The 13,244-nt window shown below is 37.7% G+C and overlaps 1 protein-coding gene across 3 annotated transcripts in view; it reads right to left on the bottom strand.

Moving 5' to 3' along the window:
• Positions 1–1,176: 1,176 nt before the first annotated feature.
• LOC103709951 (sphere organelles protein-like protein) overlaps positions 1,177–13,244 on the bottom strand; it is a 29,010-nt gene continuing 16,942 nt past the window's right edge. For 2 of the 3 annotated variants that reach the window (XM_039133841.2, XM_088719876.1), the window contains 6 exons: positions 4,671–4,708; positions 2,828–3,022; positions 2,446–2,517; positions 2,126–2,278; positions 1,845–2,013; positions 1,177–1,689 (listed from right to left, as the gene is read on the bottom strand). In XM_039133841.2, the coding sequence (XP_038989769.1) occupies positions 1,370–1,689; positions 1,845–2,013; positions 2,126–2,278; positions 2,446–2,517; positions 2,828–3,022; positions 4,671–4,708 (947 nt within the window). In that variant the 3' untranslated portion in view covers positions 1,177–1,369. The remainder of the gene's footprint in view (positions 1,690–1,844; positions 2,014–2,125; positions 2,279–2,445; positions 2,518–2,827; positions 3,023–4,670; positions 4,709–13,244) is intronic. The other variant, XM_039133842.2, reaches the window with a different exon arrangement.

The following is a 13,244-nucleotide window of genomic DNA, read 5'->3' as shown; positions in this document are numbered from 1 at the left end:
AAAGAAGCCCAGAGTGGATTTCCTCCGCTAAAAACACCAAAACGTCATGGAACCGAGCTTCAAACGTTACAATCTCCTCGTTGATGACCTTCAAAGTCTCCCATCCAAAGTGCCGAGCACCCTGAACCACATGGGGCCAAGATTTCCCTACTTCCATTTCCTTAGAACTAGTTCGTTGTGAAGAACACCATGCAAGCAAGACATTCACCTTCTTGAATAATAGATCCGACCTCTTGGACGCACCCGGCGAGGAAACCCTTATTGGAGACAGCCGATCGAGGTCCATCTTGATCGATTTCCCTTCCACCAACGTGCTTTCCAAAACCTTCACGATGGTTTTCTATTTTTAACTGTAAAAAAACAAATTTTGGATAAAAATTAAAGAAGAAATTGAAAGGTCAAAATTTCAACCCCACGAGTCTCAAATTTTTCTCCTCCGAGACAGAACGATCCTAGGAGAAAACAAGAAGAATGGGCAGCGGTTTCAAGTCCTGCCGAAAACTTATCACCCCAACAAACTTGGCCCCACAATCGCTGTCAAAAAGTAAAAAGAGAAAATACTCTCCTTTCCCAAGTTTTTCTTAAGTTTCCTTCGCCCCGATCAGACACTAGAGTACATTCTCCCTTCTCTATCCTCTTTTTCTTTTCTTTCTATTTTATCCTTCTCTTTTTTTCATTTTCTCAGCAACCAAATAATCTAAAAGATCTACAATCTTCTTCAGATCCCCATCCTCACCAATATCAAGATAAAGAATTTTTTAAACTACAAATATGGCCGCGGCTATCACGCAAATAAAGCAGTTTTTCCATCAAAGAAAGCTCAGCACGTAGTATTATATCTCAGTGCAGCAGAAACACAGCCAAGCTGACCTCTACACGAGTCTCAGTGCAGCCAAAGCTTACATTTTTCGAATCCACAATCTTTTAAGGATCCTGTCCCTTTCTCTTCCATCCTGTCCTATAAAACTGTCCTCCACCTGTCCGGAGGTGATCGAACAGGGCAGAATTTAATAGGACAGGGCAGGACAGGAGAAAAGCAGAAACTATACAGGATGGGATCGATCCCAAGAATCCATAAGCAGAGACATCCCCTATGATTAGTCTGCGCGCAATCATCCACATGCAAATATCAGGATTAAGCACAAATCAGATCATTGTTATGCAACACAGAAGACATAAAGAACTAGCTGAGAAACAAGCCAGCACTCTGTTAATTAACAAGTTGGATACAGGATAATAGCATGGATCTCCTGATCTTACGAGTTCAAATACCTTTCTAGTCTACCACCCACAAAGTGTCTCACTTTGTACTAGAATACTTAACAATCCTTGCCAAAAGAAAGCCTCTCATGCTCACCATTTGTTTGGTTCAGCCACTGTACTTTCTGCTTGTTGAACTAGAGTGCTTACCATTTGAATTAGCGTACTTCCCATTTGAACCAGCATACTTACCATTGGCTGAAGTAGCATGCCTACCATTTACTGTGCTAGCATACTTGGCCTCCTTCCCTCTTAATAATGCCAGAGTCGGCCCTAGGGCACTTCCCCTCAATGCTCTGTATGACCATGAGGTAGTGCTGGTATTTTTATTTGGGGTCCAACTGCCCCAACCATTGTTCTGCTGAAGCTCGGCTTTTTTCTCACTTAAAGCCTTTTCAATTTGCTCCCAGCCCATATTAGGTCTTCTTTCTACAAAAGGAGGTCATGCAGGAGTTTTGAATATAAATTATAAAATGACGATGTTTAGAAAGGAAAATTTGGACTTATTTAAGAGTTTCACAACATAAAATAAAGCAACAAAATATTAAAATAACACGCTGTTGTCATCTAATTTCAATAGATACCTGCAAATGGGGTATCCGACTCGATGGCAGTACTTTTAGCCAAGGCAGATTCCCAGTTGTTTGCTGGTGCGGCTACTGTGGTCCGTTTACCTTGAGGAGCCCTCATATTTTCTGCTTCCGACTCATTTGGCTTCAACAGACGGACATCAACAAGTGATGGATATTCAATCTGGATTAACAGTTGTCGTCATCAACTTTCATCAAAATCAAATGTAGAAAAACTAGACAAGATAACCAGTAAAGCCTACAGGGAAGTAAACAAACACTAATTCAAAAGTTACCTCCAAAGAGCCATCTTCTTTGTAATGTGAGACATCTGGTCGCTGTGCCGCTTCCTCTGTGTCGTCGTTTTGTTTGGAAAAGAGTGGATACTCTGAGACAGGTACCAGAACAATTTTCATGGATCCAAATTCATATGACGAAACCTTGCCAACCTACAATAGTAGTCAAAACCAGAACATTACTCAAGTGCATTATGATAATCATTAAGTGATTCTTCAAGAAAATTTTTTTATCTAATCCAATTTGTGATATTCTTGTTATTTTGAACAACAATTAATATGACTATCAATTTTCTTCAACATATAGATAATGATCATACTCGAAAAGGAGAAAGCTCAGGGCACCATGATGATGATAACTCAACTAAACGATACACAAGCACATCACCTTCCTGCAATAAATTCAAATATTGTTATCCAATCCATGATAAACAAAAAGGTCCCAACTTGGGCAGGAAAAAACGGAAAAAGAGCAGAATAGACAGTTTTGCTTTTTTGGATCACGGACTACCATCGCACAAATTATTCATATAAAGAGAGGATTTAAAAAGCTCAAAAACAACATTTTTGCTCACATAATAGTGCTAAGGAACACTGGCAGAATGGCAAAAGATAAGTGCAAAGAAAATTATAAAATTTATGTAAAAACTATCCAAGTTCTTTGAAAACTTGAACCACCAGAGGCATATGATGAAGACAAACCTCAGGAAGGCGTGTCAAAGGATAAAGGCTCTCAAAATCTATCTGGCCATCTACATGCTTCCCTTCTTCAGCAACAATTTTTTCAATAGATGCTCCATTACAAGCATTATCATCATTCCTCTTGCTTGAGGTCTTCTCCCTGCCCCACTTCTGCCCCTTCTTCTTGCTGGTTGTTCCATTCCATTGCAGAGTTTCCTGGAGCACAAAGGCGCGGTATATGTTACTAAGAAATGAAAATGATTGGCCAACACATATAGTCTCAATCAATTAAATGAGCCAAGTGTTGGTGGGGTATAGGATGCCATGTGATGCAGAAGCTTGGCTCAGTAGAAGTGGCGCGGTATATGCTACTAAGAAATGAAAATGATTGGCCAACACATATAGTCTTCAATCAATTAAATGAGCCAAGTGTTGGTGGGGTATAGGATGCCATGTGATGCAGAAGCTTGACTTGGCCATGCATCTCACATCCAATTAACGACATGTCTTAACATATGCAAATTATATTTCTATAAAGCATTGCCCCAATTTATATACAAGGTGATAGCCGATGAATTGCCAACATGGTAAGTATCCTCACTAACGATAAATAAAACACCATGAAGGATGTCCAAGAATGTAAGAATAAATAATATATACAAATACAATCAACAGTCCGCAACCTCTCAAACTCAGTCATAGTATGCATGGAGAATTTATGAAACAAAAAAAAAACATCAAACATGTGGGACTTTTATAGCTCAGCAACCTGAAGTCATGCAGGCAGCCTAAGAAAACTGATATTATTCCTTCCACACATGTTCAAGAACTCTTGCCTACTTCACCAAAGATCTCTTATCCCCATGATCATGAAGGCCCTTGTTAAATTGGAAAATACAAGTGTTCATTCACTATGCATGTTAATGCATTGTTAACAAACTTTTGGATTAAGTTGATTCATCCAAAGGACAAGCAGAAAGGGAACTGAAATCCATCATTTAGAAGTTCAAATAAGCATTCTGCACAAGGAAGCCATCGATAGTAGTCCCATTATGAAATTATGTTTTAAATCACTAAATAGCAGAATTATAAAAACTCTAGGCACAGCATTGACTTTCTATGCGGTGGAAGCATGTGGCTAGCAGTTTAATTCAATAATTTGGTTCTCCTTCAAGTCAGATAGCACACGTTCATGATTTTAATTTGAGGAAAGCAGGAGTAGAGAGGGATAGAAAAACAGAGCCACTTCAAACACATAAAGGAAGAGAGAGAGAGAGAGAGATGGGTGGAAGGAAGCCAGGTGACAAGTGGACATATACACAAAAGGTCGATTAAAGCATGTCTCATATCTGGAATATTATATTAATACATGCACAAACAAGTGGAGATTAATTGATTAATTTAGAGGACTTTAGACATAGCTGTTTTCATTTTTGTATGCAAATATGAAAAGATGTTCATTATAAATCAGTTATTTATTAAAAAGGTAATGCTGAACTCTTTCATTAATAATATCAGAATATAAATATATAAGTTCAGATGGAGTTCATGATCGGTAATGCATTAAACATTTGTTTTTGTTTTCGCCAGCCACAGGATAGGATTGACATCTAAAGCTTGAAGAACACCGGTATCAGCAAAATGATACCCATGTTCTTGCATTAGTTATGGTATCCCAGTTGTCTTTCCCAGTGACAACAAATACAGTGATAAACATATAAACATATATAGCCCATCAAACTTTGTACCTTCGTCAATGATAGAGATCAACTGGCAAGGAGAATTAGAACTTTAAAATAAATAAAACATAGGAACAAACTGAAAGCCTAAATGGTACATAATTGGTACAAGGACAGAGACATACCACAGGTCCGCTTGATTGCAACTTGCTCTGTTCTGCATCTGCAAAAAATTGGTCCTCAGGTATATGAAATAAATATCATTTAGGAGAAAACGACAACGTATTCTCCATAGAAGTACTAAAATAATATGATTTTGAAGCTTCTACCCTATACATGTTTGTCAGCTGCATTGTTGCTGAAAAAATAGGTATTAGAAGCATGGATACTTAATTGAGCTCAATGTCTCTTTGATATTGATTTCACCTCAAAAATGTTCAATCTGAGGTATAACAGTAAAAAAGACCAGACACATAAATACAGAAAGCATTGCTGCAAATACACACATCAAGCATTTGTCCACTTGAATAATTAGTATCACATGATAAATGACAGAAACAAACAGAACGATGTTGCATAATGAAATACTCACTTGGTAGATTTAAAGCATTAAAAACAAGTCGAAGAACTTGATAAGCATAAAACAGAAGAATCTGATCACAATTAATGAGAGATGAGATGATGAGATCATGCTACCTTTTCTGGTTGATAAATTTCTGGAAAATTAAACAAGTTTAGGATAAAAAGTATAACAGATGGATGAAATTGTTCAGTGAACTCAGATAAACTCGGAGATAACAGATGCCTAGCCACCAAAGAGCCACTTTGGCCCAAAAATGATTTTCTGACTGGCAGTCAATTAATCAAATAGTTTTCTGATTGATTGGTAAGCAGCTTCCTTATCAACTGATAAAGTGTTCTGGCAGTGGCAAACGACATTTTCTAGCTTGACAAGTGACAACCATATAATAAAGAAATACTTGCAGAAAGTTTCAAGCAGAAAAAACTACCCAAGTAAACAGAAATGGGGGTCAATGATCGCACATGGAAACCATCACTGAGGGTGATTACTGCTGGAAATAACCACCCAGGGGTCGTTATTGCTGGAGGAAACAACCAGATTTTCTCTATAAATGCTGAAGGATTTTGTCTACATCTACATCATACAAGGCTCTCTTAGCCATTAATCTTAGGAATAGGATGTAAGGTAGAACAACTTTTAGTTTGTGGGTCAAATTTGCTTTCACTTTGAGCTTGTAGCGCAAATTATGCGATCAAAAATGTATGAATTTAGATTTAATGGTCAGTCAACTTAATTTCCTTGACGTAATTTTCTCTTTGGTTCTTAATATTTCTTTTTCCTCTCAATCACTTGCCAAATTGTGAATTCCTCTTTGCTGAGGCAAGAAAAAGAAGCCAGCCTGTATCAAATATCTAATCAACCATGCTTGATTGAAGAGGTTTTAAAGGTTACCAGATATCAAGGTGATACCTGATCAAAGAGGCAGAGAGGGCAAAGAAAGCAAAATTCTAAACACTCATAAGCCTAAAATAATTAGTATTCATGAGAAGTAATAGTAAAACCTTTCAGACCTTAAAGATAACACCAAAAGGATCTCTTGCATCATCTCTCAGGTTTCAGTTGCTCTAGTCCTTCCACGTGTCCCAGCAAATCATGTGAACAAGATAAAATACAGCATCCATTACCTTAATGTTCCCATCCTAGCAACTGTCAGAAAGAGGCGGGGAGAACGTCTGGACAGAATGGTCAAATACCAGGAACCAAAAAGTAGAAATGGAAATATAATGCCTAACACTTTTAAAGCATTAAAAGAAAATTAAATCATAAGTGGTCAAATCAGATTACTGGTAAACTAGCATCTACCTTAACTGCAATATGTTAAGATTCTCTTAGGGAAATAGACATCCTATCCATACTTCCACATTAAGTCTTGAAGCCTTCAACCCAAGGTTTGCCGTACCGGTTGATACCAGTGCATACCGACCATGCCATACTGTAACAGTACCAAACCGGTATGTCGTACGGAGGCATACCGACACTTGGAATGTCGAACTGGGCACCATACCAGGCATACTATAATATGATGGTACCGATACCAGATCCGATACCGAAACGGCATATCTTGCTTCAACCATTAGGGCTTCCGTCCTTTGCATATATTTGTGACTCAAGCTGCCACTCCATCCATTGGAAGAAAAAATACAGACTGCATTGACAATTCTATTTAGTAGTTCATGTTCTTTTCTGTTGATGCTCCCCCAAGCATGAATGCACATACCTGAATTATGTTGTACTAATCATGAATTAATTTACCTCATATTAAGTTTTTGTAAAATTACTTGAGATAAAAACAGAATACTATTAATTAGATAGTAAAACTGCTACCGTATTTGGGGCTCAATAGAAAGGAATGAAGATAGCAACATTTTAACATCACATATTCTGACGATTCTATGCATTGACCATCCTCTTATTAGGACTTCCTTAACAATGAGCCATGAGTACTTCATACAATGTTCTTTTATATTAGGACTTTTATATATGAAGCATGGCCAATACCTTCATCATTATTCGTGTATACTATCAAACTCATTTTTGGCCATATCATTTTTTAAAGCATTCAAGCAAACTACATTATCTTAAATTTATTTAATGAAATAGCCCTGACCAACTTAAAAACATACAACATTATCTCCGCTTCAGCCTAGTAACCATATGCAGTATCACAGTTTTTGACTTTTCACCACAGCCTTCCCTGTGACACCACACCTCGCAACCAATACCCCACCCTCATTTGTGCACCTCTCTCTTGCACACGCGCGCACACATTGTTAGGTAGGTTGCTAGGATATTTAGATGCTTTAGGTGCTGGGCTTCAGGCATTGTTACAAAAGTTGTCAAAATTGGGTTTGAGGAGTATATCTTAGAAGGGGGGAGGGGGGAGGGAGGGATGGTGGTCAGATCGGATTTAGACATGGATCAGATTGCAGAGTGCAAGATTTTGGTCTGATTTCTTTTTAAAAATATAATATAAATGAAACATGGACATGAACATGCTAGTTAAACATAAAGCAGATGGAGAATAAATCCATAGATACAAGAAATCTAGTTTTCACCATTATGATTGCATTTATAGAGCATGTTTTGTGGGGGGGGGGGGTGTTTGTGCTCGTCAAAAGTGATTCTGGGTCTAAACGCAGAATTTTAAGTGTTTGCCTACAACCTAAAAGTAATTTTGTACTGCACTGAAAATTCTCCCCAACATGGTTTACGTAAAGCTGACCTCCTCCTGCTTCTCGTAGATGCAGCCCTGCAAGCAGAATATCGTGTTTGCAGAAGTTTTTTTGCTAAAGAAAATAGTGCACAGCCTCTCAATGCCCCTCGCACGTCCGCTTCTTCGAGCTCCAAGTGTATTAGGACTCTCTCAAGATTATCTATCTCTCCTGTTTATTTCTTTTCCTACAAAAGAAACCCCTCCAATCTCTTCCTCCCTGCCCATCTCTTTGATATCTTCGCAAGTAAATCAGTCCACAGCATTCATTGGCATCCAAAAGGTCTGTCTCAATCACGCCTACCCCTCCTTTTTTTTCCTATCTTGTTTCCCCATAGTTTCATGGTGTATACCAATTTTTCCCATCCGATTAGGTGAGATAATCATATTTTTATTATGGAGTTTCAGTTTAACAAGAACAGGGTTCCATAGACATGTTTGTTGTGGTCCTTATTACATTCCAGGACACTAGAAACTTGCTGCACATAATCTGGCAGTGCTCCACCATGAGATTGCTCTCCATTCTGAGATTGTTGTACTATCTTCTTTCTACCTTTGTTTTCTTAATTGTACTCTCTCCCACCCTACTTTTACTTCTCTATCTGCATTGTACCATCTTCTGTACATTCTTTTTATCACTCAATAAAATTTTGGTGGAAGTTTCTCACTTCCTCCAATTTGCATCAAAAAAAGGGCTTACTGCTGCATTTTTTTGAATGGAAAAAAAGCGCTTATCTTGTTCAAGAACTTGTCTTGACATCCTACTTTCAAAAAATTTGAAAACATGCAAACACATACAGCTATGCACGCTTGCAGTTTATTTGAAAGAAAGTATTTCTGTTTCAGTATGGTTTTGGTGATTATTAATTTCCTTTGTTTGAAAAAGTGCCCACACATATTTCTCTAGGCTATGGCATTGTTATGATGTCTATGAGGGTGCCAATGGCTGCATTTTGTCAAAGTTTTAGATTTGGATTACTTGGCGAGGCAAATAACTAAGTGATATAAGGTTTCACCTTTAGGGGACGACGAGGAAGAGAATATGAGCAATTGTGATAGGGGTTTAGAATTAGATTGATTTTGCTATCTGGTGCATTTTGAGAACGCGATATAACTGAAGTGGCTTATTCCAACAACTCATGTAGGCATCTTTTAAGTGGCCAATTTTATCCAAGTCTTGTGGGAGTGACAGACAGTGGGAAATGTCTTCAGAGTAATCAAGTTACAGTAGTTAAACAGCTCCTTCAATGTCCTGTTTGAATCATAGCATTCATATTTCTTTAGTAATGGTTTTTTACCTCCATAATATAATCCCTGAAATGTGCCAATACATATGGTTGAGAATGCCATGCAAAAATATTTGAGTGTCTTCCGTATTACAGGAACAGGTAAATGGAAAAAATTGATGAATGTGAGCGATTATTAGCATTTTGAGAGCGATCAAGTATCTTTCAATGCTATCATGAGTAGATCGGTGTTAAAGAAGCTCAGAGTAAATTTGGCACCAAAACAGAGTTGATTTCAGAGTGAGAGCTGGTTGTAATACCTGATGCTTATCATGTACTTGTATTGGACAAGGCTTGTATAAAGATTCCTTTAAGAGATTTGAGATTAAGGAGAGCAAGATTCAGAAATGGTTCAGAATCATATGTGGCTGTGTCCTCTGCTCTTGCAAGTAGCAAACCTGAGACTAAGTTGCAACTGAGTTTTGCAATGATGTTAAAAATTTAAAAGCTAGCGCATTGCACCTTAGATTGGGAAATGCAACAACCAGATATCTGCCAATATTTTTACTCGACAAAATCATTTTTTTTTCAATATTTTAGTTATCCTTGATTATTTTTGTCTAGGAATCAAGAAAATTCTACTTTTCTGGAGGATGTTTCATGGTAAAACTGTTATTAAATTGTGGTATATTATTTTTCTTTTATGTTATTCACATTAGCTATATGCAAAAAATTCTGGTATATGATTTTTATTAAATTTATTTGCATCACGGTACTCGTTTGTCTTATTTCTAAACAATTTGTGAATCATTTTAGGCACTTGTCCTTTTTGGCCATTTTGTCATTCAAAAGCAGCTTTTGAGTTTACCAGGCAAACACACAGCAAACCACTTCAATAATTTCAAAACAGCTTTTGGATCTTGATAGCCAAACGCTTTTACAGCAAAAACTGTTTTACCCAGAAACAGCTTTTGATCTCAAAATGACGCTTTTGCCAAAAATTGCTTTTTGGCCAAAAGCTACAGCATCCACAAACAAACAGACCCATAGCATGCCATGAAACAAATGTTGTGTATGGTTAATTAACATATTTATGTACAACTTGTCAATTCAATTATTCTTTTGGATTTAATGTTTTAGAAAAATAAGGCATAATGTCTGGTTGTAAACATCTGAATATTTGCCTCTTATTTTTAACTTCATAAACTCCAATAACAGGCTTGCAAACTTTACTCCCCAGAGTCAATAGTGAAAAATAATTTTAAAAACTCATATTATTAAAAAAGCTATATAAATTATATTTTCACATAGCAATGACCAAGTTGGACCTTAAGAGCCAAAGGACCTTAAAATCTATAATGCGGATCTAGATTCTATAATCCTAACTGATCTAGATCTAAGGATGAGATCTAGATTGTTTAGGGTCATTTTGATCTGAATTATAAGACTGAAACCATGAATCATAGGATTTTAACAAACATTGTTTCTAGTTGAGGCTAGCCCCTACAACCAATCACTCGCCCTACTCCCCCTTACATGTTCAACTTTTTTCTAAATTTATTTTAATTTTTTGACTTAGTTTTATTTGCCCTTTGAGCTTTCTTCACCATTCTCTTGTCTCTCCCCTATTCTTTTCCTTTCCTCCATCAAAGCCATCGGTAACATATGCTACCTTGCCAACAATCCTGCCAATAGTTTTCAACATCTCAATTAACATAGGAAGCTCTTCCCCTTGTTCTTTGTGAGGTAAAAGGTCTCCTTATCCTATGTTTACCTTGTAAACTGACCTTGCTATTTATAGAAATCCTGTCTCTTCCCCCATTGATTCGGTTACCAACCCCTGTATCTCCTTGTCTCTTTATTCTCTCTCTCGACCATCGCCATGCTGAATGATCTCATGGACAATTTCCAGAGCATAATATTTGGATTGTTTGACTACTCCAAGACAATCTCCACAGCTTCCACTGGCTCCAACTCCCATTCGGTTAGCAATCCTTGCTTTGAAGCCCTCAATGCCATCCAATGACAAAGATCCAATGTCCATGATGGGACCCTCACCCTTAATTGCCTTGTCCTCACCACCAACCCCACCAAACTCACCTCCAATATTTGATCACCCTCAATGCCCTCGATCTCCATGGGCTTCACCACCTCCACCACCACCATCTTCTCGAATGCCATTAGTGGGACACTGGACACCTATGCCTCCCTGACTCCCCATCCATCTATCTCTTTAGATTCATGGGTGAAAAACTAGATTGGGCGAACCCGATACCTGACCAGTACACTGTTGCATACCATTTACAATATGGTACCGCACTGTACTGACTCGATACTTGACAGATATGGGTCACAATACCTGTTTGGGCAACCTTGATTAGCCCCATTACGAATATTAATGTAATCACGATTATTCCTGTTACGCTTTTATAAATGTGTTTGATTGAATTGGATATGCTGCTACAGTAGCCAAGCTATTTTGTTCTTAAGAATACACAAACAGAGCTCACAGCAAATCACGTAATTAATTTTTCACTCTAAACAACTAACATCTATGATATCACTTGTCAAACCAGAGCCCCTCTGTTTAGCTAATGTCTCCAAGAATTCAAAGACTCAGGCTTCTTACACCTTACTACTGCAGACACCCTAATAACAACTTTTATATAGATATAAGATCCTATCTTCTGTTTTCAATAGCAATCAGAAAATCTAAAGCTCTAATTATTAGGAAAATCGGAATCGACCTACTATGTATCCTCGCCAGATTCACCAATTACTTTGCAGCTATGGAAGGAAGTAAAGGAGAACATTGGCTACCTTAGGAACTTTGGTGCACTAGCAACAATATTCTGGCTGAATGCTTCTTTGCGTCAAGAACTAACCGTGACACATGCTTCTCCTCCTCATGAGACTTAAAAACAACCACACACACAGAGAGACTTAGCACTGATTACAGAGGGGGGGTTGCTCTTGCAGGTCTAGCATCAAGTCATTGACAAAGAGGTTCTTTGCCTCTCGAAGAAATGGTGGTGATGGTAAGAGATGCAACTTCTTTCTCCCCATCGTGTCCTTGAGCCAGTTCTCCCCAACTGAAAATTAGTCAGGCCCCAGTTCATTTTTCCAAAACCCTCAACAAAGGCCCAACTTAATAATTATTCGGGCTACCATTTCTAAGCCCAAGCCCAGCCGTGGACCTAAAACCTGAGCCCGAGACTGTTTCTTCCACGTCAGGTTTCGACCAGCCCCACCCAATAATAGCCCTTTGTAATAACCACAAAGACCATGCTTTCGAAACTCTAATTCAACCTTTTGCACGTTTCATCTTCCCTTTACCATCCAGTTCGCCTTCTTCAATCTATCACTTGCCTCCAACTCTCCACGATACATGTCAAACTTCCGACATTCATTTCTTCCCTCTGTCACCTGCCTCCCACTCTCTGCCACGAGCACCAAACTTCCTGGCATTTGGTTCCCAGGTATTTTTCTTTTCTTTTCTTTTTGAACTGCAATTGCAATGTGAAATATGTACTTGATTCTGGTACCAACTGGGTTTCTTTACTAATTTATTTTATTTCTTTAAATACCTTCAGGTCAAAGAAGTTCCAATAATGGCATCAAAACTATATTAACCATAACAAAATAGAGTTTTGGTAGCATAAGCATGATGTATTGGACAATAAAATAGGAATTTCAGTAGTGGAGGATTGTAAACACAATGTATTCGAAATAAAAGAGAGAGAATGAGGAAAGAAATAACTTTCTTAACAACAAACTCAAATACAACACATGCTTCAAGACTATCATATCTAACTTGCCCGTATATATATTTGTATGCCTGCAACATGTATGAATGCATGCATGCATGTATGTAGCAAGAGGGAGGAAAGAGATGGATAGGAGTACAAACAACTTTCTTTATGAACAAACTCGCACACAATACATGATTCAGGACTATCTTATTTCACACATATTTAAACATATATACAGACATACATACACACACATGTACATCCTACCCTAACTTAAGTACCAGTTAACAAACAACTTTTAAAAAAAAAGTAACTTAGTAGATAAGACCCTACTAAAATATTAAACCAAATATATACTTAATAAGCTAACAATTTGGGTTGTCAAATGGTTCTAATGGTCCAACCATATCCTCTGATGCTTCTAGCAACTGGATCTCATCAATGTCAACAATTATGATATAAATTGTGATTGCAGTCCTTGATTTCAT

This window comes from Phoenix dactylifera, chromosome 4, assembly GCF_051530095.1.
Source record: "Phoenix dactylifera cultivar Ajwa chromosome 4, Ajwa_hap1_PhDact_Kaust_v1.1, whole genome shotgun sequence".
In the NCBI taxonomy this organism is placed as follows: Eukaryota; Viridiplantae; Streptophyta; class Magnoliopsida; order Arecales; family Arecaceae; genus Phoenix; species Phoenix dactylifera.
Note: the sequence above shows the minus strand (reverse complement) of the source record. Positions and strands in the feature narration are given on the sequence as shown.